At 38.7% G+C, this 25,081-nt stretch overlaps 1 protein-coding gene across 11 annotated transcripts in view; it reads right to left on the bottom strand.

The window, feature by feature from the left end:
- MOCOS (molybdenum cofactor sulfurase) overlaps positions 1 to 25,081 on the bottom strand; it is a 223,742-nt gene that overhangs the window by 10,588 nt on the left and 188,073 nt on the right. For 9 of the 11 annotated variants that reach the window (XR_011000724.1, XM_068195409.1, XM_068195381.1 and 6 more), the window contains 7 exons: positions 22,745 to 23,188; positions 15,029 to 15,191; positions 9,056 to 9,137; positions 4,791 to 4,915; positions 4,089 to 4,194; positions 2,703 to 2,801; positions 322 to 448 (listed from right to left, as the gene is read on the bottom strand). Coding sequence is in view for 10 of the 11 variants with exons in the window: in XM_068195409.1 (XP_068051510.1) it covers positions 322 to 448; positions 2,703 to 2,801; positions 4,089 to 4,194; positions 4,791 to 4,915; positions 9,056 to 9,137; positions 15,029 to 15,191; positions 22,745 to 23,188 (1,146 nt within the window). In the remaining variant the exon portion in view is untranslated. The remainder of the gene's footprint in view (positions 1 to 321; positions 449 to 2,702; positions 2,802 to 4,088; positions 4,195 to 4,790; positions 4,916 to 9,055; positions 9,138 to 15,028; positions 15,192 to 22,744; positions 23,189 to 25,081) is intronic. The other 2 variants (XM_068195391.1, XM_068195399.1) reach the window with 2 other exon arrangements.

Here is a 25,081-nt window from a genome sequence, read left to right as displayed (position 1 = left end):
TGTAAACTCTGCCTCAAAAAACCTGATTATTATTTAGTTCAGATAGATAAAGATAAGAAATGCTATGAATTATGAAATTCAATAGAAGTGTGGAAAAATATGGCAAAGCCTCTTAAATATATTGACGCATGTTTGTCACGGGACACATCGCCTTTTCTTTTTTTTTTTTTTTTTTTTTTTTTTTTACACACTTCATAAGTTTCATCTACACAAAGTTTGCTGCCCATATTCTAGTCAAAGCCTTGTAAAAATTGGTTTATCTCCAGGAATAAAAATGCTTTGTGATACACTGGGGTGTGGACAAGAGAGAAAAGGTCACACCTGGAATTGCAGAGCACCTATTGAAATCTCAGCCCACTCTTCCTCTTCAAAGGACTCTGGTGCACTGATGACAATGTTGGCACGGAAACGTCGGATCAATTCCTCTATTTCCAATGGCTCCTTCAATCTGTCTCACAGAGTTGACAGAGCAAAATAAAAAAATTGTGACCCATGCATATGAGAAAATTCCCAATTTGTTATCATATGTAAGGCCAATGGTAAACAAGTAAACAAGTAAAAAGTAACAAGTAAAAGATCTTTTCAGTTAGTAATCATTTGACTTGTTAAATATCGTAAAAATAGAAGCTTCTAGAACCAAAGGATATAAAATTTTATTCTGCACATGCTGCAATGTCAGAAGGGACAAAACCAGCAGTTGCTGAAGGTGAAAAAGGCCAGTAAAATAATTTTATGAGAGAATATATCCCTCATATTATTATTATTTGCCTTTGGGAGGCAGCAGATTGCACCAAATGATAGGTGTTTTAAAAAAAATTAATCTCTGTGTGGTGATATCTCCCCCTCTTTACAAGCATTTGAGCTGCCAGAGTGCAGATTTATGTCAGTGTGGAGAATGTATATGAGACAGAAAGAGCATCAGACTGCATACAAATATCAGAAATCTTGATGCATCTTCGAATTGCCATTCTTCACTCTTCTTCTAAAGGGGAACTTGAACAGTACCAGAAAAAAGAAAAAAAAGACACTGTAAAATTTGCCAGAAGGTTCTCTCAGTGCCATAGTTAGTGGAGAAGAACACTTCTTTTTGCACCAGCTCTTAAGGACATGAACCATTTTTGATATTCCATAAACTGTACTCTGACAACTTAGGGATATGGTATCCTACAGCAGAGGCAGAAACATGGGTAAGCAGTGAAGAGAGGCATTTCTGTCGCAAAAGAAAAAAAAAATAAGAAGAAAGTATTGACATACAGTTTAAAATGTATTTTAGTTAGAGAAAAAACATGCAAAATCAAAGTACAGATGGGAAAACTTCACATCAAGCAGTCTTGGCAGAGCTGGCCTGTTAGGTGAACAAAAAGAGTTTGGTTTTATTTTAAACAGTCTGGATGATCTTCTCTAGCAGACAAAACTGCTGACAAGTCTGCCTGTGCAGACTTTCAGTCAGACCACAGAGGCCCAGCTCCACCAAGCCCCAGTGTTCACAAGGGCTCCAGCAGCCTGGGGGTAGAAGCTGGGATGGGAAGCTGCAATGCTACAGGTTTTCCCTCAAGATCCCACAGGTAATCCCATGGCTGAGACACAATTTGTAATGAATGCAGGAGGTAGGAGCCAACAGGAAGCATAGATTATGCCAGTGCTCATACAAAGGAAAGGAGTGTTCATACAAGAAGGAAAATAGCAGTTACTTGTGAACACATTCAATTATGCTGTTGTGCTTCCCAGCTTTGCTGTGGAGCCTCTAGTTTTGACTGTGTTTTGCAAAATCTAGGTGCCTGCCACCCCAGCCTGCACTGGGAGCATCAAAAGCCCAGTAACCTCAGAGCTGGGCCTGCAGTGTCCTGAGACAGCTGCTGAAAAAACCTTCAAGCTTCTACTGATCTACCCTTTTTTGCTGAACTCAAAGACTGCAATGCCCCTACCCCTGATCTCTCTGTCTTCAACCTGCTTGGGCTCACATCCAGTATACCTCACCTCTCTTGTACCTCCCCCAGCCCTCAGAAATGCTTGTAATTACTTGGCAACATGTATCTGTGTAAATTTCCATTATTTCTCCTCCTACAAAATGCCTTGGTTGGATGGAGCTTTGGATTTTCACAGCAGTGAGCACTGCAATGAAGACTGCATTACCTATATTTAATAGGCAAACTTGAAAATTAATATTTATATCCTCAGGGTTATAGTTCTAACAAGAACATTTGAGCATTAGGCCAGGCCATAGGGATTTGCATGGAGGTGACCTGAAATGGAAACACCAGAGAGACAAACATCTGCAGGTACACGTATCCCTCCAACAGTATGCTGGATTCTAATTTTTAATCAAATTGCTGTTTTAGATCACCTCTCAAGAGCCAACTTGAAGACTAGTTTTTACTTATGGAAGATACTAAGTGAAATTATAAATACTTAATTGAAAATTGAAATTGTTTTGTAAAATTTAGCAGGTTTCATTTAAGCAAAACCAAACCCAAATGCCAAGAAGCTAAATAATACTTTATAAAAACCCTCCAATATTTAATAAAGACCCATAAGTGCAGTTCTTAAAAGTACATTGGATAGTTCAATATTTGGAAAGTTCATATACCATGATTTAGTAACAGTGCAGAATGAGGATGCTGTATATCTGAATTTATTTCTCCAGCACCCAGAGAAGACACTGCATGACAAAATGCATGGAAGGGAGGACACTTCCAACTCACACTGCAGAGTGGGAAGCCAGATGCTTCTCAGTCACCATTACAGTTCTGGTCACATCTGGAGTTTCCTTTGAGGAAAAGGAGATTACAAGCCTAGTTGTGCTGGAATATATTAGGCGTAAATTCAGTGTATCATCTGGCGTTCAGTGTTTTGCTGAAGTTCATTGTTCTCCTTTGTCCTCACTTGCTGCTTCTTACTCTTCACCTTTGCACTCAAATCCCATATCTGGAAAGTTCCACACTGAGTCTTATCATGGAAAAAGCCCATCCTGAGTAAGGGATGTCTGCAAGAAGTGCCCTCCCAAGGAGACGTAACCCAGCCTGTCAAGCCTCACAAGAAGACATTAATTGTCACTGAGAAAGGGTAGTCACAATACTGAGAGATGGACTGCTTCAAACCTTTTCTATACGTATTTCCCATGATATTCTAAAATCGCCCAACTGTCTTCTCCTGAAGAAGGAAAATCCTCAGACAATGCAAGCTCCAGTGGTCTTGGTGATGCTTCATTCAGTCAGTGGTTTTAAATCCTGAAGCTATATACATATCCTCCTGCAGATATATAGATACATATATCCTCTTCTCCTCAAAGCAGGAATTTTCAATGCAGGGATGTATTTGGTGGGTGATTAAGAGAAGAGAAGATCACTCCAGGAAGAAGCAAGAGCGAAGTTTTAAGAGACAGGAAAAGAGGGCTCAGATACAAATGCTGAGGGTGTGGAATGCACAGACATAATGGAATACTTGACGGAAGATTTTTTTTGTGGAATTTAAACCTTTCCTAGTTATATTCAAGAAACAAAAATTTCGTGTAGTCAGTATATGAAAATTTGTTTGGTAATGGATTTATTATCTTTGATCTATGAACTGACTCAGTGTTTTATTTGCTGCTTCAACTCCCACTTTTGTATAAGCAAAGCCAAATTAAAAGAAATAAAATTATTCCAGTCCTGAAAATACTTTCAAAGTATTTCCATTGTGCATATTTACTCTAAATCTTAATAATTCCCATGGGAGAGAAAGAGTTCAGAACCAGACTTTATATTTTTACCTGCCAGACAATTTATGCTGAGAAAACCTCTTTATCCTTGATCTTCTGAAAAATGGAAGTTGGCTGGTTCTCAATATCTTTCCACCAAATAATTTGACAAAATCTTCATTTAAATTTTCCTAAAGATGACTGGTAGACAGATGATGCTTATGCGTTTAATCCAAATTTTCAGAAATAATAAAATAATTAGTAATTATAGCAGTTTAGTAGCTATATATTTTTTGAATGTTGAAAAGTAACTATCTCTAAATTTTCACATAAAACACCTATATTGGCATCTTATGGCAAGATTCTGGAATCCAAGATCATTGAGAGACATTTGGAGACAGAAGCATCTTACCTTGCAGAAATGTGTTCTTTCAGCTGCAGAATGCTTGCTACATTTATCAGAAGGTATTGTGCTTCATTCACAAGAGAGAGTGAGATGTTTGTAGCAGATGATAGACCTAAAAAAAAAAAAAAAAAGAAAATCAATCCAACATTCTAAAATGATCATAAAAATTAGTAATTTCACCTCATCTTTCCTTTGACCTCTTACTCATTCTTATTGCTAGTTTAATCATTTGGTTCCAGGCACTAAGGAAATATTCCAAGGATGCCCTCAGACCTGCAAATGGTTATGATGCAATGCAGTTAGAAACTGAGATAGAGGTGAGATTTTACCAAATTTCTAAAATAGTTTACAAGAGCAATATCTATGCATTTTCAATACTTTTTCAATTATTTTGGTAATGAAATTTAGTCTCTGAATAAATTCTTTGATTCTTCACGATCATTTTTCTAAATGGTCTCTTTGAGTTTCCAGACAAAATCATGGTCATAATAACAACTTCCCCCCCATATTGGTGCATCTGTACATTTTCACCAAATTTAACAAATAGAAGGGCAGCAAAAAGTCAGTTTCGGTATAAACATAATGACTAGATCTATACTGGATAACTCTTTCAGCCTTTATCAGGGTACCTATATATAGCCAGTGTGAAGTCCATGAGCCTGATTTGTGCATGAGGAATCACAAATATTTTTAAGAATGACAACATACCTTTTGTATTTTTCTGATGTGACTTGCTTTTCACATCTGAACTTTGTCTTATCAAGCGACACGGACGACCAAGAAACGTAGAGAGCCAGCCAGCAATTCTTTCTCCACAGTCATACGTTTTTACCCTATTACAAGAAAAGAGGAATTTAAATTTGATTGTCCAAACATTAATTTGCAAAACAGAAGTCAAATTGTGAAGATGTTTATTCTGTTTCCTTCAATATAAAGTACAGAATCCATATTGTCTGATGAATGTCTGATGTGAAGCTCTCCATGACTATAACTCCCCACTTCTTCAAGTTTACTCCTTTCCTCTTGAAGTAGACTTTCACAAGATTTAATTTAGTTTAGTATGGAAAATTACTGTGGAATAAAGGATTAATCATAACACTGAAGACACTGACTCTGAAGTACAATGAGTGGTCACCCATACAACACTATTACAGTTTTATGAAATAGTCACATTCTGGTGCGTACTTTTTGCTAAAAACAGAGGGGAATGATCTGAGTTCAATTTAAGATTGCTCTGCTATGTGCAATTTTTAATGATTCCATCAAGTACAATGATGTTACTTCTCTAATTTAATTCATGTTATTACAGACATTTCACATTAAAACATGGCTCCACTAAGAGAGGCCAAGTATCTTCCTAAAGATGATTTCCATTACTTGTAAAATGTCTAGTGAGTTATGCAAGCTGGCAATAGAATGGCCTTCTTTACCTGGATATAATCTTTCCTAGAGGGACTTAGAAATCATCTCACTCAATTCAAGAAGGCCACTGAGAATCAATGCTGTTTGACATAAGATTCCTCAGCCCTAAATAAACTTAATGTCAATCTTCCAAAATCCAGACATCTAGTTTAAATCAGTTTTCTGGGTTTCACTCACTGATAATGGAAAGAAGTAAGTAGTTCCCATCTATATTAGACCTCAAGATGGGATGACTCTCACTGTGGGAAAGTTCAACTCTACTGACCACATAAAGAGATTTGACTGATACCTAACTTTAAATGCAAGAGGAATGTGACTTCTTATGATGATCTAGGAAGGATTCCTGTAGCAAGGAAAGTGAAGTAGTTGTGTTCCTATGCTCCCCTTGATGTCCTTCCCAGCCAAAGAAGTTGATCTGCATGGAAACCATCTGCTTTGTGAAACAAGAAAACAGCTATTCACAGCAAAAGGTGCTAAGCCTCAGTATTGAGAGGAAATCGGCTTGGCTTTACAAACAGCTCTGTCGGGTTCCACTGAATTTCACAGGTACAAAGCCAGCAGAATTGAAACCAAGGAGATATTATAATCCTGCATGGATCTGGTATCTCTTCAGTGCTTGTTCTGAATTTTGAATTATGGTGTAGCTCTGCATCCCTCTCCCCATTCAGAGTGGACAGGTGTCAACCACAGCTGCATCTAGCCAGTGATGCCCTAGAACTGGAATGGTGTTTTGGTATGAGATGCAGGCACCGTGTTAAGAAAGAGGCTAAAAGGTGAGTGTCCACATGAGATTTCACAGTCTGAACTGAGTTAGGGAGAAGGCTGTTCCTTCTCCCTAAGGAGAAGGCTGTTCTTCATGTGTTCCCAATGAGAACACATGAATCTTCCATGATAACAGTGCAGGTGAAACAAATTCCTCCAATATTTTTTCCACCTTCACAGAGGTTCTAGGGGTGTTTAAAATCTCTCCTGAGCCAACTGCCTCTTGCAGTCTGTTGGAAATTAATATAGTATAAATCAGGAAGAAAGTTTTGCCCTCTTTTTATACACTTATTGTTTTGAGCCACAGTGGCTGAGTTAGAGACTCATACCATTCTTGGTATTTCATCAAATGCCACTGTATAGTCTTTGTATTCCAAAACACGTGTTTTCAAATTGCTTTCCCTTATTACCAGACCATTTTCTGAGCAAGTGCCATCATCTCTTCAAGGTCTCAGTCAAAGTCATTCTGTTGTAGCTCAATTCTACTTGTTTTCTGCTTGTGTTTATTTTTGTGGAGGATAACTTTACATCTGTCAGCATTACATTTCATTTGGCTCATGTCAGGCAATTTATAAAGGAGAGCCTATTTCTCTCTGATTTCACTTGCTGTTTGCCTTGAGTTTCCCACTCATCTTTCTATTATGTCATTTAGCTTCAGTGCATTACAACTGGTTCCTCTAGCAGGGTAATTTACAGAACAAGAATCAAGGACAGATGAAGTCTGAATATTGATCCCATGGGATATAATACAACGTGCTCAGTTCACCTTGTTTTTAACTACACCTTTGTCTTCTACCACTGCTACACTTTCCTTGATCTCTTTGATATTACAACCTATCAAAGAGGAGGTTGTGTCCCTGCTTATTTCAGTAGAGCAGCAACCTTGAGCATTTAGGGTCTTCTAGAATATCAATCCCATCAACATTAGCTTGTACTTTCATCATTTATGTCACTGGTAGACATTGTACGAGAAAGCCATGTCCCTCTCATGTGGGCAGCACATGCTGATGGACAGCCCCTGCTGGAATGAAGGCTAATGCTGATGAATTGCTTCAGGAGGGAAATTTGGGCTCATTAAACTTCCACGGCTGCTGTGAAATTAAACTTCCTCACATGACTGCTTACAGATTCTACATAATGTAATTTTCTCAGTTATCTCAGTCTAAATTCAGAGTAAGCCAACAGAACTGGATGAAATAAGAGCATCAGAGCACAGCTCTAATAAATAGAAAATACATTCACTAGGCATTTCTTTTGAATAAAAGCCTTTTAAACAAAGACTTTTGGTCCCACTGCTCACCTCAGGCATGTTGCAGAAAAGACCCCTGACCACAAATCACCTCCTGTCCTCTTGCAAAACACTGTTTTTCTCATTATTTTCAGCCCCGAAGGCTCCTCTGCTGAAACACTGGAAACTGGCATCAATGGCTGTTGGGTCTCTGAGCAGCTTCAGAGCCTCATCAATGTTGTTCACACATCCTGCCTTACTTCCTGTCTTGTTTATTTGCTAGTCACAGTCCACTCCTTGCAATTTGCTTTTACAACCCCTTTCTTGTTCATTCTGTTCTTTCCTTCCTTCACAGAACTCTAAGAAGTTTCCCATGAAAACTTCCGATTTGATACAATAAAAATGACACAGTCAGTTACATGAAAGAGAAGCTACAATAAACAGTATGGCAACAAATTTTATGCACACAGAGAGAAAGATAACTCAGGCTGTTTTATAGCCTATAATAGATAGGCTTACCATGGGGAGGCTAGGGATGAGTCAACACTAAGGGAAGTGGGACAGATGGTTAAAACAAATGACTCTTGGGTGGATTCCACTACCTGAGGAAAATACACTTCTGAGGAAAAGATCCTCTTTATCATCTGAATAGCTAGTAGAAAAGAAGGAGAAGATAATTTTCTGCATGGCTCCATGGGGAAATTGCCAGGTCTTCTACTGGTTTGTTTATGTGTTACTCAGAGAAACAAATGTAGAGGGTTACAAAGAATTAGTATACCTTAGTGATAGGAAGACATAAATCTTTAAGTGGCTATTTTAGTTGGACTTACGAAGAGAATCACTGAAAAGAAACATAGTAGATAATGCAAATGTACTTTAGGAAGGCACTTGATACACTGCCACTCAGCAAACTTGAGACTGCGGGAAGTTCTTAGAAAATATGATGAATAAACACTTAAGTTTATGAATAGGAAATAATTTTACTCCTAATGTTATATTCCTAAAAGTGGTATGTCTCTTGATTAGAATTAATGTTATTTAACTTACATACCTGCAGTCAAAATTGTTAAGGGGACACTGAACATAGGTAGTCAAAATTAAAATGGTTGCAAACATGGAAAGCTATTTATAACTCCTAAGGCTCTAGCAATTTTAAATCCATGCAGTATGAAATGGGCAAAGCTGCCAGCATCATCACTATTAAGTGTGGGAACTGAATTCAAGTCCTGCTGAGACCCCCAGCTGACATGGGGACACCTGCTCTTTTTCTCATGCTTGGAGCATGTAAAAAAAGAGATCTCACTCATTCAAGTGAGGGCAAAGTCAGTTTACTCTACTGTCCTTCTTCTCCTTTTTCACGTTTTAAAATATTTTACTGTTTTCTATCAGACATGCTGGGTATGCCAACTTACTTATTTAAATAGGACCACTCTCCTGGTCCACTAATCATTCATTGATTTCTACAATTTTTTCAAGGACTTCTGTCTGTGTTCACATCTGTTCACATCCTGAGTGTCACTACGGTGATTTTCAGCTTCAGTACCTCTCTGCTCTCACTTACCTGTGTGAACAGACTTTACTCTCACAGATCACATCCTCTTTTCCAGTATTGTCTTCTAGTGGCACAGATATTGAGTCCATGCCTAGGTGGGAAGACAGCAAGTCATACTTAAATAAAAAAAAAAATTATGAAGAATGATAGTGTCATGAAAAAAGTTCTATTTTTTGCTCATTTTCACAGTCACAGCAGCCTCACAAACAGCAAATAAAAAATATTTTTCTTTTTGCTAGAATTATATTCTCTGCCGGCAGGTGGCTCCAAATGATAAAACAAAGCGCAAAGGCTGCGGATGACCTTGGTAATCAAAGCGTATTTAAAAAATACACAATTTCAGCTTTGAGTAATTTCCTTCTCTATCTCAGGCAACAAAACTGGCACAGAATTATGGCCTCAGTCACGGTTTCTGTTGAAAGGACGGTTCCTCTGACAAGTCAGGAGATGACGTTAAACACTGTCGTGTTGGAGTAGAGGGATTGAGTGATCTGAAAGATGAAGGAGGGGGGAAGAAAAAAGGAGGCACAGTCTGTTCAAAAAAAGAAATATGCTGTGAGACAAAACTAAAATAATTTAAAGACGAGACAAAATGTATGGAAAACTGCAAATGAGACAATTATTCCCATCTATTAATCTCCAAGTTTAAACCAACTGAGGATTCCCTGGTAATGATCTATCTTAACTTCTCCCACATTTTTCTCATCTTGAATGGAATGAGACAAAGAGATGGAAAGAGTGCTGTAGTTTACTAGAACCAAAAGGCACAGCTGTATTACTTTTCTTTCGGCTAATTGAAAACAATAATCTTAAATGAAGAACAAAGTGTTGTACTGTGTGGCTGCAATGAATCCAGCTTTTCCATTACACTGCAACATATATTAACCAAAATTTTGACAACCCCCCCATTTCCCAGAATTATAACTATACATTTTGATATTATACAATATTGTAAAACAAATAAGAAACCTGCTCTACCAGCTCTGTGATACAGTTGGCTTATTTTCTTCTGAAGAGTAATGAAATGTAGTTCAGGTTCATTGTAACACCACTATCAACTCTATTTCATACATGTTTTACAAAATAGAAAGTGGTCATCTTCTTCTTTGGTTAATTATATGTCATAAGCAAAGACGGAGAGGAAAAGTTGGGTTCACTTAGAAAAATAATACATGTAAAAATGCTTTGAACTACCCTGTAACAACATGAAAAAAAGGCAATGTTATCATCTTATCAACTAGAACTCTTGGACTTAGAAACAATTAAACATTACCATCATTCCTTCTGGAAAAGATGAGTTTGAAATATTTCATCTGGCATGCACTCTTAACTGTTATATCTTTCAAATACTTTCTAAGAAAGGCATACTCACAAAATTTCTTAAAATAGGATTTCAGGGCTTTAAAAAGGCTGTTATACACCAGCAAGTGTACCAAATTTTTTATTGAACAGTACACATTTTACAGTGATGTTTAGGTCAGTTAAACATTGTTAATTACAATTTTATTCTATCTTTAAAGAAAAAAAAAAAAAAAAAAAAAAAAAAAAAAAAAAAAAAAAAAACTAGAATATTGCCAGTTACTAAAGTGCAAAAGCTGTCATTCTCCATGGTAATTTGCTCGATAATAAAATTCACAGATGTGCTCACAGTATATAATATAAAAAATTCTTATTGTTATAGCTCCTATTTTAAAACAATAAGGAAAATTAGAGTTCTGTTATTTCAATAGACTGAAATATAAACCATTAATGTATATTCTTTCATCAGCGTATGCACTTAATTCCCATTATTTTTATTGGCAGTGACACATGACTATTTGAAGACACAATAAACTCCATAAAGTGCAATTAGCTGCTCAGTTTTGCTAGCATCTTTCTACTCCAATATTTTAAGGTGCCTCCTCAACACTCAGAATTTATCCCACTGTGCAGTGACAAACTAATGCCCAACTTGCCAGAGTAATGCTGATTGTTAGCTAAAATGGAAAGAGAGAAATTAGTCTTTTCCAGAAATGTATTCTCAGCCGAATTCTGTTTGGCTACACGTTTATGTAGGTCAGGAACAAGTGCAATGTAATCTGTGCTCCCACGTATTTGATGGAGGAGGACAAGGAAATTTCCCTTGATTCTCACTCCAGTAATAGGATTTCTGGAAATGAAGGCACTTGCTCCTGCCCACCTTTCAGTTACTGGGAGCCAAACCTCTAATAACTTCATTAAGACACATGAAATTCTTTCTCTCCATGAGAGCTGATTTAGAGTTAGGTACGCTGATTTTCTCTAAGCAGGTTCTGTGATAGCAAGGCTTTGTTACACTCTGAACAGTAAACAAAATAGGGAATGCCTGTTAACAGCCACATAGCCTAAGAAAATAATTCCGACAAAATTAATAAATGCAGTTTCTCAAAATTAAAATCTCACTCCCTCTGCTGAAGAAAAGTACAGCCGGTGAGAGAATATATACAAGTCCCTCCTCTCCCTCTGCTCTCACTTAACCCCTTCGTCAGAGATCCAGGAAATACCTGGAGCTCCCCAGCTGCCATGCAAGCCAACTTATTTTGCAGGCATGCCAGGCAAAGATCCTAAGCCTTCAGGCAGCTTTGGGCTTGTGCAGAGCCCCACTCTGCCATCCTTGCTACCCACAATTGATAGGTGGCAGGATTGCACAACTTGGTCGGTCAGACAGCAAATTCTGCCCATCCACAGCTGGGGCTACAGGGACACCCAACATGCAGGGGTTAAAGAACAACCCTGAAAGGGTGTCTCAGCGCATAGAGAATTCAACAAAAGGTGTTAAAGTAGTTACAGTCACACTAAATCATACTGACAAATTTTTCTTGGACAGAGAAGACAAAGAATATTAAGCCTCATTGAAATAAAATAGCCATAAAAAAGTTTTTTGCTAACGAAAAGTTCTAGAGGGAGAGGAAAGCATGTGCCTGGAGGGGAAGAGACAACAGACTCATTATGTTTTAAAAGTGGCACAGATAAAGTCTTCACCATAATCTAATAGTGTAACAGCAAAACGCTCTTAAACAACGCTGGGTACTCCAGCTCCGTGGGATTCGGCTCACTCGGCTTCAGGCACTTACCAGAGGCACCTATTCCAGCAGCACGGTTGCCTTAGGCTCTCTCTTCTGGAGAGAGGTGCCTCCAGCCAGCAAAGCGCGCCCTGGGCGGAGATGTGCACCACAGGCTGCTGTCACAGCGAGAAAAACGCGGATAGCAGCGGAACTGCCCAGAAAACACCGCACTCACTGCTCCTTGCAGAGGCGAGGCAGCTGCCTGGACTGCGCTTGTCACCGGTCAGCTGGAGCTGCTGGGCTTGCACAGCAAAGGCATGGCAGAAATGGAAAGAACAGAGAAACTCAGCACAGGGACTGTGAGATCAGGGGGAGGAGAGATGGAAGAAGCAAAGCTCAGCTTGGAAAGATGCGTGCTGCTGTGGCTGAGGAAAGGCGCTTTGGGTGGGTGGCCTTGCATGTGGATGAAGGAGCGGAGCAAGAGGAGACCTGGAGGTGGCTGTCAGTCACCAGGCCAAGAGCTATGGATCTGAAATGACATCAGCCACCAACAGAGGCAGCGAAGGTTCTGAGCTTCAGAACAACCAGCCTGGCTCAAGCGAGTTCCACTGCTCCCCATCACATGGATGCTGCATGACCACATGCAGCATTCAGCTTCAGGTCCTACACTTGCAACCAGTTATGGACAGGCTGGAGGTGTGATGACAAAAGCAGCAAGGATTAATGTGGGATTTGCAAGGAAAGAGTCAGTTTATTAAATTAAATTTGTCTGCCATGAAATGATTTAAGTGGAAGATATAACACTGACCAATATTTGTGAAGGGATAAAAGAAAAAGATTAAAAATTTAACACCAACAAACAAATAATGGATTTAGTCTGCAGGTAAGAAGAAAGAAAACATAATAAATATTGGAACAACTCCCTACAGATCTATCTGCTCAGCCTTACCCTGCTGGTTTGCATGTGCTCTCATCATTGTGCCATCTTAGGAGCAGTAAGCTCTGGAATAGACTCCCATTATCATATTGTCAAGAATTTAAAAAAATGCCACGGGTTGCAAGAACATCATGAGACTAAAAAACAGCAGGACTACTAGAAAAGAGGCCCCAGATCAACTCATGGGCTAGGATTTTGGTAGCTAGAGTCATTATACAAAGAATAAAATGACTCCATTCTTACACACTGGCTGTACCAAAGCAGGCTTGTAAATAAATGGTAATGACATTCCCGTTAGAGCACATTGACCAATTACTTTTGGGTAGAAAAATGATCAATGGACTTGGACAACCCCTTTTGTGTAGAAATGGTTCTCACTTTCATTGGAAGGAAGGCAAATGACAGTGAAAACTCCAAAAAAGACACACAGTAAAATGTAGAATTTCAAGGCAAATTTCACCCTGGCACTAACTGTGGCAAGAGATTGTAAATCTCAGTGTGAAATGGGTGCCTTGACTGTCATTTTTGTCTGAGAAAACTTCCTCCTGACTGCCTGAAGTATGACAGTTGTTACTGACAGGTGTTATTGACAGGTGAACATATTAACGGGTATGCACTTGTCTGAACAAGTGCTAGAAAAGAAAAAAAAAATGAAGAACAGACTCAGAATGGTCAGAAAGGAAGAGAGATGATAAGGAAATAAATCTCTAGAAATATTTAGTTCTGAAGCACTTGATAATTTAAAAGTTGTTGGAGAAGGCTGTCTGTGCAACTGTACTACAGAAATTTGAGGTGCAAGGTCCTCCACATAGAATTGAAATGAATTAATGATATAATTTCAAGGAAATAGTATGGAGGAAAGAGGGGAAAGCAGCAGTGTACATGCCAGTGAGAACGCCTGGAATTCCTAAGAAGAGAGTAGATTGTGTTTGGGATTGGAAACACAGAAAATAGCACACGATTAGTGGAAGTATCAAAGTGTACATTTGAGAAACCTATTTCAGACAAAAAGAAACAACTAGTCAGATTTAATTCTATGGTGAGTGCTCAGACAGTTGGAGATGACAGCAACCCTAATGTACACACAGAAAGGAGACTGTGGTTACAGATCCACTCTCATGGATTTCTAATAAAGGGTGAAAAATCTGCAGATAGGTTCCCTTGTTTTGCTCTAGCTGCTGAAAATTGGGCACGTATATGATTAGTGGTTGAGACATACGGGCTGAGTAAATGTTGGACCCCAGGGAAATGATGAACACCATTCAGACACATGTAAATTCAGCATTAGTAATGACTTCTGTGGAATTCAAACTCGTTCCAGTGTTCAGTGTCAATGGTACTGTTATGAAAATAAATAATTTTCACCCCTGAGTAGTAAACGGATTTCTGTAACACTTTACATTTTTTTTTTCTTTTTCTTTCCCCTCAGCAGTGAATAAAAATGATTCTGATAATTCCCAGGAAGCTCAAACATCATGAAATATTTGCCTGCTAGTGCAAGTATTTAATTGAGTTAAATAATGTCTGGTCCTTATTTTAATTCATACTAATTGCTACTGAAGACTTTACCTCTCTAATTCCACAGATGGAAGGAGGAAGAGAGATACAAAATGGGAAGGGTTTTGGCCAGGGTGTTTAATGCTAAGACTTCTATTCCTTTACCTTTGCAGCATTAACAATCCCTTCAGGCTATGGGACTTCAAGCTATGGAGACACACCAGTCAGTGAATTTCCACATTTGTCTGTTCCTTTCTCCATCCTGGAACATTCACTTTATGGTTGCACATAGGGAATCACTGTCTACTCTCTGCCTACCCAACAGAGGTAGTTAGGAAGTTAGGAAGCCCCCCAGGGCTTCATATAACAGGTTGGGCTTCATTGCCCACAGCTGGCACAGAACTTGTCCCTAAAGTCACAAGTAAGCATGCACAGCATTCAGTAGTTTGGTGGGAGCATGCAGGCGTCCCTGCCTAGAAATCTGACACCAATAAAGAAGGGAAAGAAAGGATATAGTTTACTAACCTTCTGCCTGAATGACCATAATTTTTTGCTTCAGATCAATTGAGGGATTCACAAGACACAACCTTGGCTCCTGCTTCTGAGTCATACAGACTCCATTCTGGTTTACAACCATCCAGTTTCGGTCATACAGCAAACCCTGGTTTCCTACTGGCCATTCTGTAACCTGAGAAAGCATTAGGAGGGGGTACAAGGGTTTAAAAAATGTTAGCTGCATTAATAGATTCACGCTGAAAAGCAAAGAGAGGGAAAATAATCCCTTAATGAAACTCGTTTAAATCAGGAAAACTTATGTGAGCCAATGTTAGCTTTTTGTAAGAGAAACCTTAATTGCAAATCAAAGATAAAGATATCACTGCACAAAGTTGACAAAAAAGAAAATCAAACTACTCTAAGTTGTTACATATTATCATACAGTTTAATAGAGCTATAAGAATAAGCAATCTCCGAAAAACTCTGAAAACTGTCTTCAGTTTTATACGCATCCATTTTTAGGACCTGGTCCTCCAGAAACTTTCATTTAACTTACAAAGGACAGAAATTTTATGGGAATTTTATGAATTAAGGCAAAATCAAACAAACAAAAGCAGGAAAACTGTGAAATTCAAAATTCTGAAAAAAACTTGTTTTTCCTAAAATGGGACCACTTTATCAATTAATCCATTTGAGAAAATCTCTGCCACTGAAGCTTCTGGTTTTGCTGGGAGAATAATAGTTTCTTTAAATTCCTTTACAACAAAATACATTGTCTTCTTTGCTATCTGTTCTTCCGTTACTTGTATAACAGTCTTTATACTCAATAGCCCATACAAGAATATGGTCCTTTCTTTCACATATATTTTTCTGGTGAAAAGAACATCTGTTTCTGATGCTACACAGATGGTAATCTTGAAATCCAAAAAGAGAGCAATTTTAGTAGTGCCTTTGGGTGACATTAATATCTGCTTTCTTCTCCAGAATATTAAAATATTAATACCATTCTTGTGATATAAAGCTGGCCACTAACATATTCTTCAGCTCATGTATGCTTTCTAGTCACAGTTGAATATGGAGAAAAGTTTACAGCTGAAATTCATTGAATTCTTATAGAAAAGCTGAGTATATCTCACATGAACTAGCCAACAAAAGACTTCAGAACAAAACTATTGAGTAAAAGATATATCAAGCACAGCCTGATGCTATGAAGAATAGCATGTCTGGAAGCACTGGCTAGATTAATTAAAAATCACATTTTTGTTTATCATGTGATCAACCCAAAACTTGACAGAACATAAAATATCTCATTCTTATAAACTTTTCTTTTTTTTTATAAAAGCCTGCAGCAGCAGTTTGACACTGACTGCCTGACTATAGAAAGCTAAGGGCAGGCATGCTAGAACTGAAAATTCAAAACATCAAAGCTGAAATAAAAATAATTTTACTACAGTGCTACCAACTATACTGAATACAGAAAATAGAAAAATAAAGATTAGGAGAAGAAACATGTTCTATCAATCCATTTGATTTATAATATTATTTGGCAATTTTTTAATTTGGCAACTGTGGATGAAAATTCTGTGGTAAATAGAAATTTTAGGTCTGAGAGTGTCATCTGAAATCACATTCTCCAAGTACCTCAAACTGTCAGCACCTCAGCTATGTGAACCTTTGCCCTGTCTTTTTTAGGAGAGGAAATATAGCCCAAAGACTGCAATATCAGCTGAAGAACACACTTTTGTTCTTAGTGGAAATTATTCTTTGGAGAGACCAGCATTTTGGTTATCCTGTATAATTAGACTACAAAATGCATTTGAACAGCTGGTGATCATCTGAGAGCTGCAAGAATTTCCTGCTAACAAATCTCCCTTCCAAAAAAATAATCATTAATTGGTAATACATCCTCCCATGAATCCAACAGATCTCTATAGGATTTGATAGATATAGAGAGCAGAATAAACTAAAAAAGCAGAAAAATAGAAGGCCACAAAGTTTCTCAGTTCCCTATTGCAATATTCAGTTGTTTTTATTCCACTTCAGGACAGTAATCTTATTCAGGAAATAGCTTAAGCATTTGCTTACCCTTCACTGAAGGAAAGAGGCTTTATGAGCAAAATAAAGCTTCTCTTTAATCAGAGCTTCAGGTAGTTCTTGCATGCTGACAGGCATTAAAGGGTAAGCCCAGCTAACTAGCTAGCAGATATTTGGAAATAATCAACACCTTTCACTCAAGATACCTCTGAGAGGTCCAAAAAAATGGCAACTAACTCCATGCTTCACTCACACCACAAATGTAATGCAGCCTATGACTACAGGTCCTCAACCCATTTTTCCCCCTCCCTCTGGGTATTTGCCATTGCAGTAAGAGTCACACGTGTGCCCTGCAGTGAGTCCCTGTCCTGTCATGGACGCCCTCTGCACTGTCAAGTGCCCAACTCCCTCTCCACTTTCCAGCTCACTGTATTGTACACGTTGCTAGAACCCTGGTAAAGGAAGTTGAAACAACAAAATAACTGTGCCCTGCCTTGGCTGGAGAGTCACAGACGGCTCTGAACAGCCAGAGCTGGTTGGCTGCCAATACCGACGCTGGAGATGAGCAAGGAAGAACACATTCATTTCTTCTCTCAGCACTTAGCCCTGTGCAGAGCATATCCTGCCCTTATTTCAAAGGGGCTGAAGGGATTGCTAAATAAAGTAAAACAGAGCAGGTTAGCATATGTGGCAGTGAGCAGTAGTGCATTATATAGCCTGTAATGTGATTTCCTGAAGTTGCCTGGCCATCTCAGGCTACTGGGACAAATTAAAAGTGGGAGGACAGAAGGAAAGCAGGGAGCACATAGTTTTACTGATAGATACCAGCATAAACCTTCATTCCAAGCAGGGCAGGTGATGATGCATCCCAGGATCATTTAATGTATGGTCTTCTCTGCTGGGTTTGCACCCGCCATGGCCTCTGGCAGCAGGAACGCCCGGCTAGAGCTGCCCTTGCAGAGACCGGCAGAGACCGTGGCTGCCACGTGGACGGGCACTCCAGGGCTATGGCGTTCACCTCCCTGCTAGTGCTGAGCACTCCAGCATGAGTTTGCAGCTTCAGTAGCTTCAGCTGAGAGGAAACAAAGGGACGAGAGAGGCATGCCTTGCCGGCAAGGCTGGGAACTTTTATTTCTCGTGTGGCTGCAGCGGTGGTCAGAGTGACTGTTCCCAGGCCAGTGCAGGGCAAAATGGTGCCAGGACAGAGAAAGCATTGGGTTAAATAGGGGCAGGCGGACAGGGGTGGAAAACCCCCTCACCCAAGGGGGACAGACAACAGGGGAGTGACAGAGAACGTAACAACCTATGGGAACATACCAGAGGTGGGTACAGTGGCCTGGGACAAATGGGAATGCAGAGGTGGGGTGACTGACACAGAACTTTCTGTGAGGAAGCAGGGAGTGGTTACAAGATTGACATGTAAGAGCTCCTGTGGTACACAGCCTGGGCCAAACCATTGTGAGGGAAAATAGGGGTACAGAGAACCAACCTAACTAACATTTATTAAAATCCCTAACTAAACCAACCCAATCTACAACACTACCTGCCATGAGGATCATTGCATAATACAGCCAGTACTTGGTATTGTCCCATCTGCTTTAGTCCATCTTTTCCTATCACAAAATAAAAATATCTACTGCGAAAACATGTGGGATTATTTGTTTTTTTTCTTTATTTCAAAATTTTCTGTAAAATATTTTGGGCTGAATTTCTCCCATAGTTCACAGTAATGTCATCAGGAAGGCTAACAGTTTTTGAACACATAAAAGGAATCACTGAAAAGGCTTTAAATTATCTAAGTTTAAAAATACTAGTGGTCTTATATATAATTTATCCACTGATCACTAGGAATTTGCATTGTATTTTAAGTTAAAAGCTAGTTTGTCTTCTCTGTTGAGATGCAATTTTTATACTCTGAAATCTACTGCAAGAATAATAAAGTTATTAATTAGTTATTAGTTTAAATTCCTAACCTCTTTCACTGGGCACATTGCATTATATAATTACGCAAAAGTCATCGACATGAGAGATGTTCCTGCTTAAAAATGCATGTTTAAAACACATTTTTATGTTGTAAAAAATAAAGTGGTCTGGTTAGAGGTTACTCCTCTGCTTTTCTCCATTTAATAAAATAATTGTAGGGAAAAATAGCCACACTTGAGAAGCTGAGTTAGAAAATTCTGCCCTCTGCTTCCTGCACCATGTGTACAAAATCCATGGGACAACAGAGGCCAGGAACACTCCATACAAACCACCCGACCTGCAGCGAGCTGACAATCTTCATGCCAAGTTTCATCCTCCCAGCTGCCAAAGCACTCTGCACTCTCATTTTCTCTGGAGGTCAAGAACCTCTCATAATAAACCTCTTAGAATAGAAGAGAGAAATCAGAGTTTAGGAAAGGAGGAGATTATGTGACTCTAAAGAGGAGATCAAACAGCTGTGAGTTTGCACTCACATCTTCCTCAAATTTGTCCTCCTGCCACTAATCATCCATCCTGCAACCAGCAACTAACTCCGTGTGCAGATTTCGTTGGCAGATGGGCTGAGACCTGCTCACAGCTATCTGGAATTTTCCACTGCACACATTATTTTAGGAAAACTCAAGTGGTCATGTAGTTACAATAAACCCTAGTTACAACACATGCTAAAGGTCTGACCTCCCATACCAGCAGGTGGCCTCCACTTGAACTTACAAATCTAGGAGCTTCTGATCTCAAGTATCAAAGTATTGGAAGGTGAATGAATTTACTACAGCTCAGTGTTTGAACCACTTCTACCTTTTCACATCAGCTAGCTGAGTTACCCTATAACTGATAAACATGGAGATCAATTTTAATTGGGAAAATACTGTTCTAAATTTCCAGCAACTACAAAGCATCTAAAGCTATTTTAGATGAAAAACAAGACACTGATATTCAATTCTTGGATTCCAATCAAAGACTAAAGCTACATGATTACTATTTCAGAAGTTTATGCGTTTCATGAAGTAAGGAGATAATACGTTAAGCGTGAAATCTATGAAAAAAACACTAAACAAATGGCAAAAGAATAGTTTTGCATATGATTCAGTCTTTTGAAGACAAAGCCTAGAGATTCTGGTATAATCAATGTTTTAGAAGGCAAAATGATTTTCAGTATTTGATTCCATTTCATTGTGGTAAGGTTTCTTCTCTAGCATGTTTTGCTTCAAACTCCAGTGCATGTGGCATACATTGTTTTCCTGTTTCAAGGTGATACAGGCTGAAGCTGCAGTAATGACATATAAAAACATATATATGGGAGGTTAGTGCACTCTGCAGGGTCTGGGTCCTAGCAGCCATGGATTTATATTCTTCTCTTACTCACTGGGAAGAGACAAAGCCACTTGGTGATTTAGAATGGGATTAATTGAGTTTTAAAGTTCATTTTACAAATGGTGGTCTGTAAGATAGCATTTTTATCTCTTCTATAGGCAGAACTTTCACTGGCTGGTTATAAACGTATGACAGGTCTAGAAATGCCAGCCAGACTTTTAGGAAGAAAAAACACGAAGAACATCTGGTGGACAGAAAGAAGGCCACAAAAGCAAACATATTTTTGCAGGGATTTACTTCAATATAAAAACACCATCAAAATCAAAATACTCTTCTGACATCAACTCCTGGCCTGCTCACCCTGGGCAGTGAAAGGGCAGTGAAAGCCCTTTCTCAGTGGATAACAACAATTTCCCAGTTCTTAGGTCAACTTCTACTGTTCTTTCATATGCATTCATGTATCTTCTATAAATCACATGGAAACCACATGGAAATGCACAAAAATTACTTTTTAAGTAGAGAAGGAAAAGAGCTAAATGTTCTATTTAAGTGAAATTCCAGTTCCTTCCAATACCATACACTAAATCCCAGTATTTATTTAATTTTCTGTTACTCTTTGGCAATACAGGCTCTGACAGTGCTTAGATTACAGGGCTTTAATGTGGCTGAGGCTTTGTCATAAAAAAATCAAAACAGACTACAAAAATTACTCTAGACATGCAAAATTAAACCTCATAATGCAGCTACAGTTTTTATATCTGTTTTTAAATTATTCAGAGCAGCTAGTGTTAGCTGCATAATCTAAGATACCTGAGATTCCTCTTGCAGTCAATGAAAAGAAACAGAAATATCCAGGAAAATTTATTTCTCCTACTGCCGATGCCTATTTTATGCTAAAATGAATAAGCAGGTATCCATCTCTCACTGCTTACGGAACAGTGTTGAGCCGTAGAGGTGGAAGCTGAGGTAAGATGAGCCCTGTTTTCACTCTGGGCCCATTAACACATGCCTGGCACAAGCACTATGCATGAGGCAGGGAGATTTCCCCCCTCCATATAGAATTGCAGTCCTGTTTGCTGGGAGTACCAGGTTTATGCAAATTTATCACCTAAAGCTGTTTCCCCTCACAGAGCTTGAAGAGGAGAAACCTGCTCAGCTTGTGGGGAAACATAAGCTTTCTTTCATGCTGAGGTATGTCTTACCTGCTCCTGGGCGCAATCAATTCAAAGTCTTCCTAGTGCTGAATGTTGTGGCATGTATCTCACAACACCAGCCTGCATGTCAAAAACAGAACTTAACCCCAAAGGTGCATGAATGCTGCCAACATATTTCAGCAGCTTCCATACTGGGCTTCTGTAATACAGCTATGAAAACTGCAACACTTCAACAAAGGTTAAAAATTTTCACATGAAATGGGCAATTAATTTGATTTTCTAAACAGTTTGATCTAGTGGGAGGTTAATAAGGGGTGGAAATTGTTTGTTCAGGTCTCATTTAATGCTCAGGATTGTGCCTCTGAATTAAAGACATCATAAGCCAACCCAAATTTAAAAATACAGATGTTTAATTGATCACTTAATAGTGTTTAATTGCCCAGCCTCTCTGCACTGAGAAAGAAAAAAACCACAACATGATCAAATCAGCTGAGAAGCCCTATTTGAAATGCAGAGGATTCATCACTGGATTTGACCCCAATTTTCTCTCAGATGTGAGACACTGACCTATACCAGTAAGTTTTCGTAGGGAAAGTTATACCATTATTGACATTCATTAAATCACTTCCCAATATGATACTAAGCAGAGTGACACTCTAGGTTATGTGTGGGCCATACACCTATTTCATCATGCATCATTTAAAGAAAAAAAGTCACAGCTAAGGTGATGATATTATTAACTTGGTAAAAAAGCAATTAAAATCTTCAAAGAGTGAACTTTCAAATAGCACAGCAACACTTAAATGTCATATTTCTGTTGCAAATGTATTTTTAATGATAACATTTCTTTGTAATGTAAATCAGCCGCCTCTCAATTATAACATGTTAATCAAGTTATTTCTCAATTGCTGCCTACCCATCAATGCCTACAAATCCATCACATGTCACTCTGTAAAAGCATACTAATTACTTGATTATATTTTAGTCAAGTTTTGAAAATCAAACTATTTTCTTCAAGAATGCATATTATGTGCAGATTTGCCTGTTGTAGGGGAGGGGAGAAGACATATTTACCCCTCCTCTGTAACTTCAGCCTAATTCAAAATCCTTCAAGGTAGCCTAACATGTGGGACTTGATCCCAGAAACTGGAAAAAAGGAAGCACGGGTACCCACACACTGCTTCCTTCCTTTCATACACACATGTCTGATGAAAAACACAAGGCTGACCTGCACAAATACTTCTGAATGGTTCAAAGCACATACCTCAAAAGCAGAGCAGGATTTGATTGGGTAGAGGTAAATTTTGGCAACAGTGATGGGCTTGCCACCTTTTCTACACGTTGGCACTGCAGTCTCAGAAACAGTTGCCCTCATACTTTCTGCCTCAGGCTCTGGTGGCTGCCAGCTGCCAGTTGTCTCTGCCTCAGATGGAATATTCCTGAGTTCTCTGTCAGATATTTGCAGTATTGGAGACAATTTATCCTCCTTGTTAAAAGAAAGGTGGTCATCTGGAACAGACTCTGTTGTCAGCTTTGTAACAGACTGGAAAGGAATCTCAGCATCCGAGTTGGAGAGTCTGGTGGCTATGATGAAATTCAAAAAAGTCTGTGCATCTTCAAAAGAAGACATGTAGCCAAAGGATATTCTCACAGAACCAGTGGGATGTCCATCAACTAGGTCTATGTTATCTCCACAGACATGGCCAACCTAGTTTGAAATAGGAAGAAAACCAGAGAGCTGTCATGATATTTTGCTTTATTTCTCTCTATTTTTACCTAGTTATTAATGAGTCTCTTAATTCTAACCTGAAAAGCTGTTGTAAAAAATAGAAGGTCAACTCATCAATACAAAGAGAAAATGAAGAAAAAAAACCCCTCAATCATCTTATAATTTATTCAGACTATGAAGATAATTTTGAGCTGCTTGTCCTATTCTACTCTAGGGGAAGAGATACTTCTCAAAAACATATCAAGAATCACAAAAAGCTTGTATGTCCCATGATGGTCAGCTCAGACAATCTCCAGGGATATTCCAGTCTCACCTTCATAATTCACTGTGATGCAAAATGTGGTGTTATGTCCAGTCCAGATGAGTGAACAAACCATAAGACAGTTGATTTTTTTGGGGGGCAGTTTCCTTAATACTCACTGTCAGAAGAGTGCCATTTTAATACCGTCAGTGGCTTTATCATGGCTTGTGTTTAATAGTCCAAATAGCAGAGAACTAACTCATTTGGGATAGCAGCAGAGACTTGAAGAGCAAAAGTTTCTCATTCTTTAAGTGGGTCAGTGAGTGCTGCCACTTACCACCAGTGAAGCAAGCTACAGTCCCCCTTTGTTCATCCACTTAATATAAGCTCACCAATAGACTTAAGATTTAGTCCTAACTCAGCATTCTCTAATTGCAGCAGCTGTTGGGGTTTTTTTCCTCAGAATTTAATTTATTTACACATTTCTGTCACATTAAAAATGAACATGTGAATAGTTTATTTACATGAGGGCTTTTTTTAAGCAAGAAATGTCACAGGACAGTGAACACAGATGTCATTTATGCAAAGAGAAATGAAAACCCTACATCTATGTCAAAGCATGCAACACAGTAGTAAATATTTTAATGCAGTGTGAAGTAGTTTTTATCCTTGACAACAGAGCAGAAGCAACATTTGCAAAAATAGGTTGCATCTGTTAATATACCCTTCTGTAACCTTTCTGCTAAGTATTGCTTGATTGACTGAGGAGAGAGATTCCTACTGTGCAAATAAGCAAACGAGTTCCTACATAACTTTTTAAGAAAACTAACCACACTTCTCCAGGGACACTTGAAGACAGAAAATCCTCCCTCACAGGCATTTTATCATGTACAACTTCATCAGGGAAGGAAGAATACAGCCAGCACCCTGGGAAAAGATGAAACTGAAGTGTATGTGCAAATAACTTGATAAAAGATGCTTTCCTCTCCACAGTAATGCTGTCAATAACCCATCCTGATCCTTCTCAAAGCACTGATGGGAATGGAATGTCCCCAGATAACGACTGGTTAACTGTACCACCTCATTATACAACCTTTGGAGATTAAGTGTCTCTCCATAAATTTAACTTTAGCCTATCCCCATTTAAATGACACAGACCTAAAAGAAGTCACTCACTCCTTAGCAAAATCCTCCTTGTATAAGGAGATCCAGGAGCATTGCAGCTGGTTATTTGGCATTTTTCACTTCAGCAAATGATAGACCATTTTTTATTTTCTCAGAGGAGAGAACTTCCATGGCAAGTCAAAGTACCATTTTGCCAAGGAAGGTATTAAAGAACTGCAGCAGCCTTTAAGAACTACATGCTATCAGTCTTGCATGTAAATGTGTTTACAAAATTATCTATATGTCTCTGTGAAATTATAAGGGAGCTATAATATCATTAGAGCCATTAGATTTTTTTTTTACCTTTGGAAGAACACCATTAATAAAGTTTTTGATTGTTCTGAATTAATTTACTCTAATTTCAAACTCTGACAAATATGCAGACAGGAAGTCTCCTCCACTTCACCATAATCCATCCTGCTATACATCTTTTAATGACAGCTTATGGAAAACATTAGTAATCTTGA

This window comes from Anomalospiza imberbis, chromosome 1 (assembly GCF_031753505.1).
Source record: "Anomalospiza imberbis isolate Cuckoo-Finch-1a 21T00152 chromosome 1, ASM3175350v1, whole genome shotgun sequence".
NCBI classification, from domain to species: domain Eukaryota; kingdom Metazoa; phylum Chordata; class Aves; order Passeriformes; family Viduidae; genus Anomalospiza; species Anomalospiza imberbis.
This window is presented reverse-complemented; position numbering and strand designations above follow the sequence as displayed.